The sequence below is a fragment of the Lynx canadensis genome, chromosome F2 (assembly GCF_007474595.2).
Source record: "Lynx canadensis isolate LIC74 chromosome F2, mLynCan4.pri.v2, whole genome shotgun sequence".
Lineage (NCBI taxonomy): Eukaryota > Metazoa > Chordata > Mammalia > Carnivora > Felidae > Lynx > Lynx canadensis.
Window position 1 is genome coordinate 49,500,133 of NC_044320.2, and position 19,346 is coordinate 49,519,478.

At 38.7% G+C, this 19,346-nt stretch overlaps 1 protein-coding gene across 1 annotated transcript; it reads left to right on the forward strand.

Annotated features, from left to right (window-relative positions):
• The first annotated feature begins 320 nt into the window (after window positions 1–320).
• PSKH2 (protein serine kinase H2) lies at window positions 321–18,607 on the forward strand. Its single transcript, XM_030303854.1, has 3 exons — window positions 321–505; window positions 4,838–5,504; window positions 18,302–18,607. Exons 1-3 carry the CDS (start codon window positions 321–323, stop codon window positions 18,605–18,607), a joined length of 1,158 nt encoding a protein of 385 aa, XP_030159714.1.
• Window positions 18,608–19,346: the final 739 nt, after the last annotated feature.

Below are 19,346 nucleotides of genomic sequence, written 5' to 3' on the forward strand. Positions count from 1 at the left end.
ATAATTTTTTATGTTCACATCTTCACTTTACAGATGAGAAAACTGAAGCCCAGAGAATTAAGGCTGCTGCCTTTTCGTCCGTCCACTTTGCTTTTACCACGTCAAACTCCACGCACAGATAGGTGGTCAGTGACGATGAAGGCGACCTAATGGCAGCGGGACCTTCTGAAAGTAATTTTCCCAACAAAGACCCACAGTGGGGTTTCTTCCCAGGTCGGCTCTGGGGGCGGGTCGCTCTGTCCCGCCGCTGCTCTGCTGGTCTGCGGATAAACGCGCGGTGGCGCCTTGTGCTCCAGGCCCCTCTCGGGAGTGCGGTGGGCATGGGTTGCGGCGTCAGCACGAAGGTGGTCCCGGGGCCGCCCCTGCTGCCCCGGGTCAAGCAGGAGGGTCAAGCCTGCGCTAACTCCAGAGGCGTAGGACCCGGGCCCGAGGCGGCGGCCGAGGCGGCTCGCAGGATGCAGGTGGCCCGATTCCGCGCCAGGTTCGATCCGCGTGTCCTTGCCAGGTAAAGCGGCAGGTTGAGCACCGGCAAAGGGGCTGGCCTGGGGCTGGGTGGAGGAAGGTAGATTAAAGACGGATCAAGATGGCTTTAGACCAGCTGCTTTCTGCTGCTAGGCCCCTGATGTCACTAAATTCTTTCTCTGCCCCTTTGAGATGTAAGTCTTCCACAACCAGGAATGTCTTTCTCAAGGAATGTCATTCCCTTTGAAATGTAATCATGGGGCCACTTTCTCCCAGTCTTTGTGGGAAGGGGGAGCCTAACTTGCCTGAGCCCCAATTAACACGGATGGCCTACTCATGTTGACCACCTTCCCCACCAAGCTAATGTGCCCTACTATCTCTCTACTAGCTCTCTCAGTGCTGAAACTCTCTTGCCTTTTGTTTAAAGAGTTAAAGTCAGTCTCTCTCTCCTACTGCAATAGTTTTGACTTCATTTGTAATAGTCTGGAATAAAGTCTTCTTCATGGTTTTAATAAGAGTCAGGGACAAATTCTCTTTGACACCTCTGAGCAGATTCCAGACTGAAAGTGGAGGAGGAACAGCAGTGAGGAAAGGGAGGGGATCCCGGGCCTCTGAGCCCTGGAAAGCGGAAGGCCTCTCAACCCCTATAGGGCTGATGGATGAGAGCCTTGCCACAGATATGCTGAGGCAGGGTCCAGACAGGCCTGGTTTGCGAAGGATCTTTACCGCATTCTGAAAAAGGATCTTTACCACATTCTACCCTATAATTCACAGGATAGAAACAAGTCTTTGAATCAGCCAGACTCGAGATCCACTCCTGTCTCTTCTTGCATGTCTAATTGAGAATGTTCCTTAGCCTTTCTCCTCCCTCAGTTTTTGCCTCTGTAAAGTGGGAATAATAATAGTATCTACTCCATAGGAGTGTTGTGAGGATAATTAAAATAATATATGGAAATTATGCTGCACAGTGCAGGGCACAAATCTTTATTTAGGTACTGGTGCAGTACTTACTCTCGTCTTCATAAGGCACACATAGGACCTAGCTGACTCTGCAAGAAATGAGCAAGGATCGCGGGTTGGTTGGCCTGAAAAATAACTTCCGCAGTGAGTACCATGTTGGACATGCAGAGAAAGAAAATCGTGAAATCCTCTTCCACTCTGCAGGGCTTGGTGGGACACAGTGGTGGCTGGCTCCATTGGCTTCTCAGGGACACTTCTGGCCCTAGAATTGTGTGCTTACTTCATCACAGTGCTGTGAACAGAGTCTGTGCTGAGCCATTTCCTGGCCTACTTGGCAACTTCAAATACAAAGGTACCTTGTGGATGAGTCCAGTAGCTGCGAAGCTTAGAGACAAAGTTGGCTGATCCAACTGAACTTGAATCAGAATGGACATGGGATCTTATCATGACTAAATTGGCTAGATGGTATCTCTGGTCATCTGTAGCCAGAGAATTGCGGCTTTTCCGCTCTCATAACCTCCATCGGCAGGGTAGTCCCCAGTCCTGTAGGTGTGAAAGGGTCATAGAGGTGGAGGGTCACGACACTCTAAGGGCTGTAGCTGTAAGGGCTCTAGCGACTAACTCAAGGCTCTTCTTTACCTGATGGAGAGTTGAGCCCCAGAAGATTAACTGACTTGTAGAAGTTAGAGGCAGAACTGAGTCTAGAATACAGTTGTCTTTCTTCTCCTTTGTCATTCCACTTAGAACTCTTGCAGAATATAGCTGATAGAATTTAAATCTGAGGATATTCACTTTCTTCTTGGGAGTTCATTACAATTACTTCTATCAAATAGGTTGTGATATTACTATTGTTTCCATGTGTCATTTTTTAAATACATGTTCTAACAGCTGAAGTTACAGGAATAATTTCAATTTCTATAATTTCTAGGCTAATGTACAATTGCACCACCTACAAAATTAACTTTGAGGCTGTTTTGTTGGGTGATGGGTAAGAGTAGAGGAGTGGAAGGGATGGAATGGGCTCATAAATGCCTTCTCCGATGCTTGATTTGATCGTTAATGTTTTCAAAGTATATGTAATAATTTGGAAATAATAGGTATTCAGTGAACGATTCTTTCATTCAACATTTATTGCTGTTCCCTCTGTGCCAGGCACTGCATAAGATCTAGCCACTCGAGTCATAAAAATCGTCACCATCCATGCCATCAAGGGCTCACAAGCAAGGCTGCAGTTACTGGAATTTGTTATGGGACATTGGTTATTCAATCTGCAATCATTTATTTCCACTACTCTACATTTTGGCTTAAAGCCTGTTTCCCTCAGTGCCAAATTACTAGCAGTTTTTCAAATATTTGGGATGAAGGCCCCTTAACAGTATTGAATAAAGCTCCTTTTATTTAAGCAAAAGAGTGTAGTTCCTCAGAGATGGTAATTGGTCTGATAGCTGATGATTAATTCCACGAGCAAATGAATTCGCCTGCAGTTTTGAGGGCATAGTGATAAATTAGTATCTGCAAAGTGCTTTCATCCACATTAGAGGTAAATGTAAAACTTGGTTGGTTTGCAAAGCAATAGAATTTGAAATGCCTGTGATTATCTTCAAAATCAACCTGAAAGTGCATGTGAATATAAAAGCAAAGTTGGAAAGAGAAGAGGTGACAGAATCCGTTTAAGATGAGTAAATTGCTATCTGTTTTGATAAAGTAATTGGCCAGAAAATTAAATGCACTGCATAGAACAAAGCTGTTTTCAGTAAGCTGGTACAGCCAAATGCCATTTTTATTCAGTAAGCACAGGAATATAAGGAACAGATAGGTGGGGGGAAAATTACTGCAAGAATAAACTCAGCAAAAAGAAATAAGGCTATTTAAAGCACAGATTGAGATTTGCATTTGAATCTCTGGTATTGAGTATGCAACTTAAAGAATTACCTTTTCCCTGCATACTCCCAGGGCACATTTCCATTTGCTGGCATCCTTTCCTGGGAGAAGTTCTAATAAAGTGGAAGAGCACCAAATTACGATTCAAGTAAGGCGACCTGGGTTCTCATCCTCACTCTAGAACTTAAACAACCAGTTGGCTAGGCTGATCTTCAATTCTCTCATTTGTAAAATGAGGGGTTGGATTAAATCATTCTCTAATATTCTTTCCAGATGTAAAATCATAATTCTAAGTTCAGCACTTTCTCAACATTTCTTTCTTTTAAAAAAAAATTTTTTTTAATGTTTTATTTTTGAGAGACAGAGCACAGGCAGGGGAGGAGCAGAGAGAGAGGGAGACACAGAATCCAAAGCAGGCTCCAGGCTCTGCGCTGTCAGCACAGAGCCCGATGCAGGGCTCAAACTCACAGACCATGAGATCATGACCTGAGCTGAAGTCAGACACTTAACCAACTGTAACCAACCTTAACCACTCAGGTACCCCATCAACATTTCTTAAATGAGAGTTATAAATTTGATAGAACTCTTAGATGGACATAGACATTTACACAGATAATTCAAGTTCAAGGTCACCAGCCTTTGAAATCCTAGCTGACTTCCTGGCCTTTCTGAGAGATAATTACTTTACACATTAACATATATCCTATGTTAAAATTCTGTTTCCAGTGCAGAAATTGCAAGAGATGAGGGTCAGGTGGGAGGAAACTGTGGTTCTAACACCACCCCCAGCAGACATATTTACCTAATCAGTGGTTATCTATTAAAGCACTACTGTGGACGAGATAGGGCATGTGCCTCGCTCAGACTGAGAGCTCACAGTCAAGTAACCTGAAGAAGACCCTGTCTTGTGATATGATTTCCTCCTTCTTATGAGAAGTTATAAACAGGACTAAGCTTCTTTTTTTATTTTCTCCACTTGGTTTGGTGGTTGTTGTTGCAGAATAATAAAAACAAGGGTTGTGGGGAAGAAAGAAAATGGTAGAAGGCGATCCTAAAGTTCTTCAATGAAATTTTGGTGAAATACATTTGAAGGGGTTAGATTTAATTCCCATCCATTTCAACTACAATCTGTGTGGCCTTGGGAAATTACTTAACTTTGTTTTATTCTTAATTTTCTTACCTATAAAAGGGGGATAGTATCATATTAGTCAATAAGAGTATTGTGAGAAGATTTTTTTAAAATAAATTTTCTTGCACACAATAAATGTATAATAAATGGTAACTGTTGTTATAAAGACTGTTGTTTTAATAGTTCTCTTTCCACCAACTAATTATTTTCATATCACTTACCTACATTCCAAAGAAGAATCTGGAGAGGACTTCAAAAGTAATAAATACAATTAAGCTGTAATGAGCAAGGGAATTGGATGAGGGGATATAAAGATGGATAAAAAGATGATACAAAGCACCAACTTAAATAATTTTAAGAATCATCAATTCAGAGGATAACAGATTTGGCTTTTCTTCCCAATAGATATGACATCAAGGCTCTTATTGGGACAGGCAATTTCAGCAAGGTTCTCAGGGTGGAGCAGAAGACCACCAAGAAACCTTTTGCAATAAAAGTGATGGAAACCAGAGTGAGAGAAGGCCGAGAAGCATGTGAATCAGAGCTCACCATCCTGAGGCGGGTTAGCCACCGTTATATTGTTCAGCTCGTGGAGATCTTTGAGGCTCAGGATCGAGTTTACATGGTGATGGAGTTGGCTACGGGAGGAGAGCTCTTTGACCGACTCATTACTCAGGGATCCTTTACAGAGCAGGACGCTGTCAGAATTCTCCAGATGGTTGCAGATGGCATCCGGTATCTGCATGCATTGCGAATAACCCACAGGGACCTAAAGCCTGAAAATCTCTTATATTATCATCCAGGTGCCGAGTCGAAAATTTTAATCACAGATTTTGGTTTGGCACACTCTGGGAACAAAAGTGGAGACTGGACAATGAGGACACTCTGTGGGACCCCAGAATACATAGCCCCCGAGATTTTGCTAAGGAAACCTTATACTAGTGCCGTGGACATGTGGGCTCTTGGTGTAATCACCTATGTTTTACTTAGTGGAGTCCTGCCTTTCGATGATGAAAACCATACAAGACTTTACAGGAAGATTCTGAAAGGCAAATATAATTATACAGGAGAGGTAAGAAATAATTTTAATTCTTATTAATTTAGCTTAGTGCAATTTCTCAGCCTCAGCACTATTAACATTTAGAGCTGGATGATTCTTTACAGGGGGGTAGCGTAGGGGATGGGAGTGGGGCTTTCTTGTGCATTGCAGAATATTTAGAAGCATCCTTGGCCTTCACTCCACCCTCTACACTACTGGTAGATACTAATATCTAGTAAATACACTAGATTCAACACCTTCCCCAAATTGTGACAACAAAAATTGTCTCCAGACATTGTTAAATGTCCCCTTTGGGGCAAAACCACCTCTGGATGAGAGCCATTGATCTGAAGGTGGCAAGGGCCTCGATTACTGAGTTGTCTGTGGTCAGTACATGACATTAATAATTAAGTAGACAAGTTAGTTTGTGTGTAGTTTTTCTTCCATCAGCTGAGTAGACTAATGTGTACCAGAAGCTCAGCATGATGCTTGGGTGTTTGGTGAGAGATTCTCTGCCTTGAATCTAGATAATCCAAGCCTTTTTTGTGATATAATGTTTCCTCAGTGAAACGTTTAGCCTTACAGCTTATGTAAAATATTTATCCATTGTTTAAACTTGGAGCTCCCAGTGTTCGTGAAAGTGTTCACTTCTTATTGTTTTGAGTAGAGAAGGAAAGTTGTCAATGTTTGTGTGTAGGATGCCTGACAAAAAGGGAAATTCATTTCATGTTCAGCAAGTGACCAAATACATTATCTTTTTAAGTAGGAAAGGGTTCTTTGTCTCATAAAGAAAAATATTGGTAGTTTGATTATATCTACTTAAGGTATAATATCTGTACGTATAACATCTTACACAAAATCAAAAGCTAAAGAAGAAATTTAAATATAATATTTTCTGTACTTTGACAGAGCTTTAATTTCTTACTGTAGATGTATGCATTGTAAAAAAACTCATTGAAATTGGTAATTGAGAACTAAGACTTACATAGAAAGGTAGGAAAGGATGGGGGGAATTCACACACAGTTCAGTACCATTGATTATTAAAAGTTTGAAAAATGTGCACCCTCACTAATATCCCAAAAATGCAAATGAAAACAAAGTCTTTAAAAAAATTTTTTTAAATCAATCAAAGATTAAAAAAAAACCTTCAACTTGATTCATTGCTAAGAGTATTAAGAGATCAACCATCTCATTCGCTGCTGGTGGAGGGAAAATTTTACAGATTTCTTGGAAAGTAGATTGAAAATATGCATCTGGAACTTTTAAAAGTTTATATATTTTGATCTGGTAATTCCACTTCTAACAATCTAAGGAAATAATCCCGGATGCAGCAAAGGTTTCAGTATAAAGATGGTTATCGGAGCTATAGTTACAAAAGTGGATAATTGGAAAAAAAACCCTAAAAGAATGTTTGCATATTATGAGACATCCATATGATAGAGTATGATAGTTTCTAAATTGTGTATGCTTAAAAATTGTACAGATATTTGAAAAATGTGCACAGTATACTACCAAGTGAAAATAAAAATGCAAAATACAAACTATGTATAGAGTATAATCACAATCATGTGGGAAAATGTATGCATAGGAAAAAGGCTTAAAAGAAATACAGTAAAATGTTAACAGAGCTCATTTCCTGGTTTGGGGATTATGGATCATTTTGCTTTTTTTCTTTATAATTTGAATATCTTTGTGTTTCTGTTGTTCTTTTGTTTATAAAGGATATGTCTTTCTGTTTTGGCTATGGCTCCGTGACTCTTCTGTTCTATGTACTGTTGGGTGGAGTTGCTGTCATCGTGGCCTGACTGCGACGTTATATCTATGATGGTTCTTCTAATGTCTGACATCTTGATGGGGATGGCTGGAAATCTGGGGTCATCTAGGTCACTGGAACCCTTATTTCCCTCTCCACTCTCTATGCTTCATAGGGCCTTCTCTTCTTGGGGGCTTCTCCATGGAGTCTCTCCAGCAGAATAGTCAGACTTTTTACAGGTTAGTTTAGGCTTTCCAAAAAGGAGTATTCAAGAGGGAGACCGTGGAAATTGCCTGTCCTCTTGAAGGCTGAGCTTGGAAATGACACTGCATTACTTCTGCCTCATTCTATTGTGAGTTCTGTGGGCCTTAGGCTAACCCAGATTCAATGTGGAGGGAGACTGCACACAGTATGACTATTGGGAGTGTGGTTTATTAAGCCATGTTCGGACTAGATATCACCATTGCTTTTTTAATGTGTGAGAATAATAAGCAAATATTCTTTAAGAAGTCCTTTTATCAGGTTTAATTCAGAGGGTTTCTAGGGTTGGGTTCCCCTAAAGGCCAAGAAACCCGAGAAGAAGATTCAGGTTCAAGTGACTTATTAAGGGTAGACTCCCAGGAGATAGGTAAGGGAGTCTGGAAATCAGGACAAGGAAGGTGAAGAGGCCAAGGCCATAAAGGTCAGCCTCATTTTGCAGGGAAGAATTCTTCAGCATTCTTTCAACCTGAGGTAGGAGAGCTGGGCTTTCACATCTACCCCTCTCTGCTAGTCAATGGGGGTGATGGTGGTGGGGAGCTGGTGGTAAATTTTTATATTCTCTGGGGATCAGAGGCAAGTAGCTCCAAGTGCCCCAGGGTAGTCACTGAAAAAAGCAAGGTATTGGGTTTTAGAAGCAAAGCACTCCAGGGGTACTTGGGTGGCTCAGTCGGTTAAGCATCCGACTTTGGCTCAGGTCATGATCTCACCATTTGTGAGTTCAGGCCCCTCGTTGGGCTCTGTGCTGACAGCTCAGAGCCTGGAGCCTGCTTCAGATTCTGTGACTCCCTCTCTCTCTGCCCTTCCCCCACTCACACTCTTTCTTTTTCTCAAAAATAAATAAACATTAAAAACAAAAGAAGCAAAGCACTCCAAAGGAAGGGGGTGTGGGTACATACAGAAAAGAGGGGCTCAAGCTCCGTTTGGAGCACTGACATTATCTCCATGGTGCACGCTCTATTTCTTGAGGAAATACCTGTTGGTAGCCCCAGATAACATACAACACAGAGTAAGATTGTGGCTGCTTGCAAAATGTTACTGGATTTATATTCCCTTGGTTTTCTTTTCCGTGTTTGTGAGGCACCCATGTCCATCATATTAACATTTTCTTACAATATTACCAACTGTCTTAGTCATCTCAATCTGCTATAACAAAATACCAGACTGGATGGCTTAAACAATAGAAACTTATTTCTCACAGCTCTAGGAGCTGAGAAGTTCAAGACCAAGATTCCAACAAGGTAGGTTTCATTATGAAGCCTCTTCTCTTGGCTTGTAGGCAGCTGCCATCTCATGGTGTACTCACATGACCTCTTCTTTGTGTGTGTGGAGAGAGAGAGATGGGGATAGGGAGAGGGAGGGGGGGCAACTCTGTGGTGTCTCTTCTTAAAAGGCCACTAATCCTATCAGATCAGGGCCCCACCCTTATGACCTCATTTAATTACTTCCTTGGAGACCTCGTCTCTAAATACAGTGATACAAGAGGCTAGGGCTTCAACACATGAATTTTGGAGAAACACAAACATTCAGTCCATGACATCTAGGAAACACATGCTGATAGACGTAGAAAGGCATATCATCACATTTTCTCTGTCATCATATCATTGTATACCTATCACTTACAACAAGCCTAGTAATTTCTAAATGTACCAATTTTATTTAAATACCAGGGTGACCATTGATTCTGGAAGAATAGGTATGGTAGACAGAATTATAGCCCTCCAAAGGTGTCCCTATTCTAATATCCAGAATCTGTAGGTGTATTATCTTACATGGCAAAAGAGAATTTGCAGATGTGACTACATTAAAGATCTTGAGATGGGGATAATTATCCTGGATTATCTCGGTGAACCCAATGTGATCACCAGGGTCCTTACAGTAGGAAGGCAGGATGGTCAAAGATGGAAGAGATTTGATGAAAGGAACATAGATTGGAGTGATGTGCTTTGGAAATTGAGGAAGGGGTCATGAACCAAGGAATATGGACAGTCTCTGGAAACCGAAAAAGGCAAGGAAAGAATTCTCTCCTGAAACCTCTAGAAGGAATGCAGCTTTGCTGACCATTTTAGCTTGTAAAACCCATGTTCACCTGCAGAACTGTAAGATAATAAATGTGTGTTGTTTTTTAAAGTCCCTTTGTCTATAACTAAAATTCCATGTATGACACATAGTGTGAATCATTTCTTTTCTCTAGAAGTCCGGTGGAGAAGTGCAACAAATAGGACAAAACTTCCAAAGATTTAAGTGCTGTATCTCTTATAATGAACAGGAGTGATGTGTTTAATATATATATATATATATATATATATATATATATAGCAAGGTTGCCTACATGGCTCAGTTAGTTAAGTGTCCAACTCTTGATTTTGGCTCAGGTCATGATGTCACAGTTCTTGGGTTCAAGCCTTGCATCAGTCTCTGCACTGATAGTGCTTAGGATTCTCTCTTTCCCTCTGTCTTCCCCCTCTCAAAATAAATAAAATAAAACTTAAAAAATATGTGTATATATATATATATATATAGCAAATATTTTGCTAGATATTTGGCAGATATATACTCTGACTCCACCCATGTATAAGCAAAAAACTAGCTCTGATATTAATGTTTAATTCTTCTTGATTTTGGTGTGAAATATATTCCTTTTCATGAAACTTTGATGACCATTCCACCTGTGTTATTCTTTCCCTTCTCTGAGTAGTGTTTAGGATTATGAGAAATGTCTTTTGTTTTGACATTTAATCTATATGTCATCTTTCCAAGACATTGTTGGCTCTTTGAAGGCTGGGATTCTATCATATTTTCCACTTTATATCCAATAAAATATCATGAAGAGTTAAGTATAGAGAAACATTTAACAAAAAATAATCGTTTTTAAAAATTATAAAGAGATTCTGATTTATAACAACATGAGTAAATGCATCTCAACTGTAACTGCATTGAACATAAAATACAAATTTTAATTTATAGCAAGGTGGATTTTAGATAACTAATACCTTCAGTTGCTGAATTCATTAGATTCATTTTGGAACATTAGTGTGGTTTGGAAGGGTACATTTACTCTACTCACTGGGCTTTGCAGGGTAGGGGTAGTTCTCTTTTCCAGTCACTTCCTGCAATGCTCAAGGAGCAACCAGGTTGGAAAAACACAGCACAGGTCAAAAAGAAAAAACAAACAAACAAACAAAAAAAACTTCTTATCTATTGTGTGAGGGAGGCCTTCACTTACCTACTTTATTACCAGTACCATCATGATGGCTTTCAGCTTGGTGGCAGGGCTCATGCTGGAGATAGTAAGTAAAAGACTCACCCACCATTTCTCCCAGAGATAGTTGGAAAGCATCCTTGTGTGGTCTCCACCCTCCTTGTCAAGCCTTCCTTGGGCCAGGGAATCATGCTCAGCTCTGGGAATACCCATATGAAAATACTCCATGACCCTGCTCTTTGAAATCAGGTGATCTTGTCTGAGAGACCAAGTATTCTTTTGTATCTCTTCAAATTTAAGTGCTCTGATACATGTAGGAGCAAAGGCTCAGAGTCCATGGAAGAAGGGAAGACAGCCTCTTACTACTTAGCATATTTGGGTCAGATTTCACAAAGGAGAGGACATGTGTGCTGTGTCTTAGAGGATGGGTAGGAGTTTCTGAAAGGGAGACTGGTATGTTCCAAGTAGACAGAACAACATATACAAAAGTACATAAAAAGGAATATGTTGTATAGTAAAAAATAAGAATTTTAGAGCATTTGTGTACAGGTGAATGTATATTTATGTGGGTATTTTGTAAAGCAGTGTAGTGTAGTGGTTAAGGACACAATCCAGAACAATCCTGCCTGGTTCTACTCCCAGCTCTGCCATTTACTAAGCATGTAACTTAGGGCATATTTCTTCATTTCTCTGTATCTCAGTTTCTTAATTTGTAAAAACAGTAATAATGATAGTGTTTACCTAACAAGGTGGTTGTGAAGATCAGATGAGCTAAAAGATGTCAAGTGCTTGGAGTAGTTTAACATATTAGTACATAGTGCTATATTTGTGTTAGCTATTTCTGTTACTATTACTATTAATATGGGAAACAAAGGGACTACAAGTTTGAATTTTGCTTAAATAAGCTACTAGTTACATATATATCTTACAGTGCACACTGTACTTACCAAGTACACCATTTCATTTTTTAAATGGAAGATTGAGAAAAGTGTGGTGTTAACATTTTAATGCTAATGGTAAATTACACATTCTTGCCAATGAGTTGGGAATCATATATTATTGTGTAATTATATTATAACTATATCACAGCAGTCTTTTTCGGTGTGAAATAAGTTGATAATAGAATGAGTCTTACAACCATGTTAGTTAGCCATCTGACAAAGATAGACATTGGTATTAAAAACATGTTAAAAAAAAATCCCACATGGATAGTGATAAAAAATGGTCCCCGTATATTTGGATTCACCTATGATTGCCATACTGGTAGGGAAAAAGTTTACTGATGCACTCCCTGAGAGGTAACATATCTGATGGATTTTGGTCACCAGCCATGACCCCAATTTTCTTTCTATATCCTCATCTCCATTTATTTCTCTTATTTTTTCTTTGCTATATTTCTTTTCCATGCAGGTTATTAAGTAGGAAAAAGAGAAAGGAGAGCAAAAGATTTGGCTCTTTAATTCCTTTTCATTCTCTTTCCATCATGACTAGAATTTCAATGATGAAATGAACCACAGTTCAGTTAGGTCATAATTCCTGTAATTTGGTTCCCATTCCTGTGGTTTAGTTCTTAAAAACTTATGTTCACAAAAATGTGTTCAACTTTTTAGATGACATTTTTACTTTAAAAGTAGTTTTATGGAAAATACTTTCAATAGTTGTAAAACCTGTCATAATGTACTTCATTTTCTACTTATCACTTTCTTCATCTCTTCTTTGACTTAAATTGGACAGGTATATATATATTCTTCCCTTAAACTCAATCACAGTGATTGATACCTAGGTGGCTCAGTTGGTTGGGCGTCTGACTTTGGCTCAGGTCATGATCTCAGGGCTCGTGGATTCAAGCCCCATGTCAGGCTCTGTGCTAACAGCTGAGCTTGGAGACTGCTTCAGATTTTGTGTCTCCCTCTCTCTCTGTCCCTCCCCCCACTTGTTATCCCCCTCTCCTTCTCTCTCTCTCTCTCTCAAAAATAAATAAACATTAAAAAAAGAAACTCAATCACAGTGAGTGTTTCTTGGAATCAAAACCATGTGCATTACCTTTTTGACTGTGTAGTTGTTACCTTTGGTATAAGGGATAGTGATTAGAATGGAAAGTAGTTATCTGTTTCTTTGATTATGTTGCACTTCTTGACCTTGATATCATCAGCGGAATTCATTGAGTTGAGGAGAAAATAACTATTTACATAAAGCTTCTGAAACTTAGAAATACTTGGTTTTAATGTTATAGTTATATTGTTTATGTTCTGGTTTATGAGGTTTACAATAGGAACTAGTTCTAAATATATATTATATGTGGAAGAATAAGTCAACCATTGACTCAGAGTTCAAAGGCCAATTCAATTTTTTGTCACTCATGTCCTTGAGTGCTTTGAAATGTGATAAGTGCTCAAACAAATTAAGCTCTATTCAATCCTCTTTAAATTTCAGTGTTTTTCTTATAAGAAGAACCAGAAGCATGACTTGTCTCATGTCAAGAACCCCTTAACTCACAAAAATATTCACTTTATGAGCCTGGTGTAAGATTGATTGGCTCTTTCTCCACTTTTATTTTTTATTAGATGCTTCCTGTAATAAACTTGGGTATATCTTTTGACTTTTTCCAGGGTTTACAAATAGCTAAAGCATTCTGACATAATTAGCTTTGTCTCTGAGCAGTTTTAGTTTTGGCAAAGATAAAACACAATTTAAAGTCTGCTTTGTAGATTGAGAGGAAAAATGTTTTAATTTTAAATATTTATAACATAAGGATGATGTACAAAATCTCCTGCTTGCTGAGCTGAGGAAGAGTGATTTTACCAGTCTACAACTAATAAGGTCATGGAGAGTTCATTGCTACTTTCGGACACATTTACATAAAATTTAATTGCAGAGCTTAAATGAAATCCTACCAAGGCCATACACTAAAGTTCAAAGGAAGAGAATGCTAGTCAGAGAATTGTCATAAGTAGATGTTTCCAATAAAAACTATTTAAAAATTTTTTTTAAAGTTTTTATTTTTTTTTTAGTAATCTCTGTACCCAGTGTAGGACTTGAACTTACAACCCTGAGATGAAAAGTTGCATGTTCTTCTGACTGAGCCAGCCAGGTGCCTCTAAAACCTGCTGCTGTTGAGTGCTCTTAGCTCAAAGATTTGAATGGCAACTTATCTATGTACTTAAAAATATATATTTATAGTTTTCTAAAAACTCTGTAATTAAATCTGTGAATAGTTATTACATTGTTTCAGTAAGCTCTATATTTATCAAATTTTAGCATCAGTTACAATCCTTAAAATTTAAGATGTTGAATCTAGAATTTTAGGAACTGCATATATTATGTGTGTGTTTGTGTGTGTGTGTATGTTTGTAGGGTATAGCTTCTTAATGATGACTTTTACTAGTGATTCTCTATTGGCATTTCTGCAAAGGAACCACATTAGGAGTAATTATTCATCAAGAAATTGGAAAGCACAAAACTAAAATCATTCCTTACTTCTCTGTTTAAAGGTGAAAGAATCAAGACATCAATAGATTATAAGCTACCATCTCTCTAAATTCCCTTTATTCTTCCAAAGTGAGTAAGTAGTGCAATTGTTAGTATTAAATTTTGGTTTTATACCTTCTTTTTGTTAGTGCTGATTTACACAGTTCTGCCAATTTCTATTCAAGAGGACAAATAGGCAAAGAACCAGATAAGGAAAGGAAGAAAGAACAAAGGGGGAAAAAAAGACTGAATTGCTCACAAATTTTACAATTTATTTGTAACTAAGTTAATTGAATGACCTTGGGATAAAACAAAGTGCTACCATTTTCTTTTTGTAGTTTCAAGTTTTTATTTAAATTCTAGTTAGTTAACACATAGGGTAATATTGGTTTCAGGAGTAGAATGTAGTGATTCATCGCCTACATATAACACCCAGTGCTCATCCCAACAAGTGCCCTCCTTAATACCCATCACCTATTTAACCCATCCTCCCACCCCCAGCAACCCTTAGTGTTTCTCTATAGTTAAGAGTCTGTTTTATGGTTTGCCTCTCTCTTTCCCCCCCTGTGTTCATCTGTTTCATTTCTTAAATTCCACATATGAGTAAAATCATATGGTATTTGTCTTTCTTTGATTGACTTATTTCACTTAGCATAATACACTCTAGCTCCATCCATGTCATTGCAAATGGCAAGATTTCATTATTTTTTTTGGTTAAGCTTTATTCCATTGTATGGATATACCACAACTTCTTAACCCATTCATCAGTCGATATACATTTGGGCTGTTTCCATATTTGGCTATTGTTGATAATGCTGCTATAAACATTAGGGTGCATGTATCCCTTTGGATCCGTATTTTTGTATCTTTTGGGTAAGTACCTAGTAGTGCGATTGCTGGATCAGAGGGTAGTTCTACTTTAAACATTTTGGGGAACCTCCATGCTGTTTTCCAGAGTGGCTGCACCAGTTTGCATTCCCACCAACAGTGAAAGAGGGTGCCTCTTTGTATCCTTGCTAATATCTGTTGTTTCCTATGTTGTTCATTTTAGCCATTCTGACAGGTGTGAAGTGATATCTCATTACAGTTTTGATTTGCATTTCCCTGATGATGAGTGATGTTGAGCATCTTTTCATGTGTCTGTTAACCATCTGGATGTCTTGCTACCTTTCTTTGTATTTGGTTCATTACCTCTTAACATAGAGCAGTGTTTTGAGGACACACATTCATCATGATAATAGTAAGTGGAACCGGTATGAGAAGTTTTAGATAATTTTCATCTTCCAGTTCTCTGAATATAGTCAGTGGATGTGTCCACAAAAGAACTGAGGAAGGAGTTACATTGTGGTTTAATAGTAACAAGAACAAGAACAAGAACAACAAATATTTATGACATTTTATATTTTGAAAACCATTTTTCACATATTTGATCTAATTTGGTTCGAATGGCACTCTTATGAAGGAGATATGATGATTCCCATTTTTTTGATGAGAAGACTGAGATCCTTTGTTTAGAGCTATAGAGGGCCGGACAGCCTGTCTAGTCCAGACTCACTTACCTCAATCCCAGGCTTTTTCCATATTGAGATAGGTTAACAGGCTGACTGATGACAGTGTCTCCTTGAGACTGCTGAGAAAAGCCGAACAGAAGAATTTTCAAGGCAAAGAGTGGAAATGGCAAAGTGGCTGTCCAGCCTGGTGAAGGGACCCAATAATGGCATTGAGAGTTCATCCAGGATATGAATGTGGTTCAATGTGTGGTCTCCAAATCTTTATTTTTAAAAAGTCATCTCTATGTCCAGTGTGGGGCTCGAAGGTCAAGAGTTGCTTGCTCTACTGACTGAGCCAGTCAGGTGCCCCTCTAAATCATTTTTGGTCAGATAACACTATTCGTTAAAGAAATGTGAGCATGCACACTCAGTTCTTATTCATTTATAGAATATATATATGTGTGTGTATTTATTTTATACTTTATACAACAGAGACAACAATAAATTTTATATTAAAAAGATGAGAATAAAATAGTTCTGACATTTTTTCTATACCTGTCATTTTCTAATGTGTGATATGTAATTCACTCCTAGGTACTCTCCAGTTGTTCTTTATGGCTCAGGAGTCCTGTAGTTTATAGCCCGTGTTTGAAGAATGCACTTTGGCTGAAGAACTTTTTTTCCATGTTACCTTATTTTCTGCAACTGCATTTTAAGTGTATATTCATTTGAGGTCATCTTAATGAGCTCTCCATAAATCTCACTACCCGTATTTTACATTTTCCAGAAAGATTCAGTTGCTTGTCTTATAATGTTCCATTGGAGACATCTAATTTAACCTTGAGCCTAGATAAATGTGTCTGGATCCAGAGCCAAATAGATGTCTAGCCAAAGCAGAGGATGAGTGTCAGCCCCTGACGTACTTTGTCTAGACATGCAGTGTTTACATTTTATTTTTCCTGTGTTTGAGTGTTTGGCAAATGTATTCATTTATTTCATGCATTTTATTTTGGGCATAAATATCTCTTGCATCTCATTTACCTAACTAAACTGGAGGAAAAAAAAAGAGCAATTCCTTTTTACTGGTTTCTTTTTTTTTTATAATTTTTTTTTAAGGTTTATTCATTTTTCAGAGACAGAGAGACAGAGTGCAAGTGGGAGAGGGGCGGAGAGGGAGATACAGAATCTGAAGCAGGCTTCAGGCTCTGAGCTGTCAGCACAGAGCCTGACGCGGGGGCCGAACTCACTGACATGACCTGAGCTGAAGTCAGACGCTTAACCAACTGAGCCACCCAGGCTCCCCTACTGGTTTCTTTTGATTCAAATTCTAGGTTAATAGAGTGTTAAGAGATTGGAGACTGTGATATCTGATTAGATTCTGATTTTTCCTTACATGAGGACAAAGACAATAGGTTGTAAGGATTTCCTTATCTTTCTTGTGAGATAATTTTTTAAAATTTATTTTGAGAGAGAGAGAGAGAAGAGCGAGCTCGTGCGCATGTGCATGCGCAAGCTGGGGAGGAGCAGAGAGAAAGGAAGAGAGAGAATCCTAAGCAGGCTCTCCACTGTAAGTGCAGAGCCCAGTGCGGGGCTGGATTTCATGAACCGTGAGATCATGACCTGAGCCAAGGTCAAGAGTCAGGCGATTAAGAGTCAGTGAGCCACCGACGCGCCCCAGGAGATACAATTTTTTTAAAAATACATGTCAATCAGAAATTGCTGCTAAAGATACAGCAAATGTACTGGCAATTTTCTCAATGTTTCTCCTTTGTAGATGACAAGGGATACAAAACTATAGTTTTTTCCTAGATATATGCTATGTATTGGTAGGTAATGCAGAAAACACATGTAAAGCAACAGCTCTCTTTACCCTCACAGAAGTCACTATGAATTGCTGCTATTCTATTTAAAGTGTGTGCCAAAGCTGTAATTTTGCCAGAATAAATCCCTGAACCATCAAATAGCTGGTTGTACATACTGCGCCCTGCCATATCTCTGCTACATGCTGGATCCCACTTGGAGCCAGCTGACTGGAACAGTGAGGGCCCTGTGTGTGTTGAGGAAATGCAGTGCAGCCAGAGTCTTCACTGAAGTGCCTTCTTTGTTCTCCTTCTCTCTTGAGGCTGTGGAGATGAAGGCATCCTAAGTCTGGAATAAGTTTTCAAAGGGAGAGAAAAGTTGATGATTTCTCAATCCATCCCACTTCCCACTCTGGCTCATTCTTGGAGTCATGGGGACTCTACGAGATGACCAGAATGTGGTAAATACTAACCCAATACTGGTGTACTTCATGTACAACAGCAGCTCTTCCTTGTCCAGCTTACATAAATGTGATGTGGAAACTCACATTGCTAATTGCAGCACGCTGGACAGATTTCTAGAAAGGAATTCTCGTTCACTGAACAGAAAGTTTGGAACAGAATTTGTGTTTGTTTTTTCCTTTTGCCAAATAGATGTTTTTTTTATTTTGCCTTTCTCAAAAGTGGATTTTCAGGTTCACTATATATTTAACAATATAGTATTTAATTTGCTTATTTGAAAAAGTCTTTTGGATTTGATATGCGTTGATTTATGTCATTAAGAAGATTATTCTCTATGTGTGTTTGTGTGTTTTTATTTTATTTATTTAATTCTATCTTATTTCTTTTTCCTTTCTAGCCTTGGCCAAATATTTCCCACTTGGCGAAGGACTTTATAGACAAACTACTTATTTTGGAGGCTAGTCAGCGCATGTCAGCCGGGCAGGCCCTGGATCACCCCTGGGTGATCACCAGGGCTGCAGGGTGTTCCATGAAGAATCTTCAGAGGGTCATATCCAGGAACCTCATGCGGAAGGCGTCTCCCCACCCTCAGAGTCCTGAGTCTGCACAGTCTTCTAAGTCACAGTCTTATCACAAATCAAAGCAGATGTGGAGCATGAGAAACTTAAAGTTCGAAGAATCATCACTGTCTGCATTTTTGTAAGCAGATAACTTTCAAAACGACTTTAAACAACTTTAAGGCAGATCTATTAACTTCATTAAATGCATTAGGTTAATAGGGACCATTTCATCATGATTAAAGCACCTAAAAATGCTCCACAGGAATGGGAGCAAATGGTTATTGTTGGGTAATGTTGACCTTCGCTTTAAACATTTTTTGGTCTGTAATTTTTTTCTTTGTCTACATTTATTCCCCAAAGTATACTTCTGTAAAAGATAAGTAGTATAATAAATACTAAATGTATTTATATAATTGGAAATAGATGAAGAAGGGAAGCCCAGGTGGCTCATCGGTTGACCATCTGACTCTTGATTTTGGCTCAAGTCATGATCTCACAGTTTGTAAGTTTGAGGCCTCTGTGCTGACAGCATGGAGCCTACTTGGGATTCTCTCTGTCCCTCTCACTCTGACTCTCCCTTGCTCTCTCTCTCTCTCTTTCAAAATAAATAAATAACAACTTAAAAAAAAAGAAATAGGTGAAGAAAATCCCTCAAGCATCAATGGATTAAATACAATGTGAGATAATAGGAATAAGGGATATGTAGGTGAAGAAATGATGAATCAGAGACATAGCAGGCATAGATAGAAATGGGGAATAAGTATATTTATACTGAAATTACTGATTTATATTTAAGACTATTGTATGGTGTTAATAACCATTAGGTAAAACTCAAAACAATTACAAACATCTGGTAAGTTCATATTAATCTGCAAATATTAA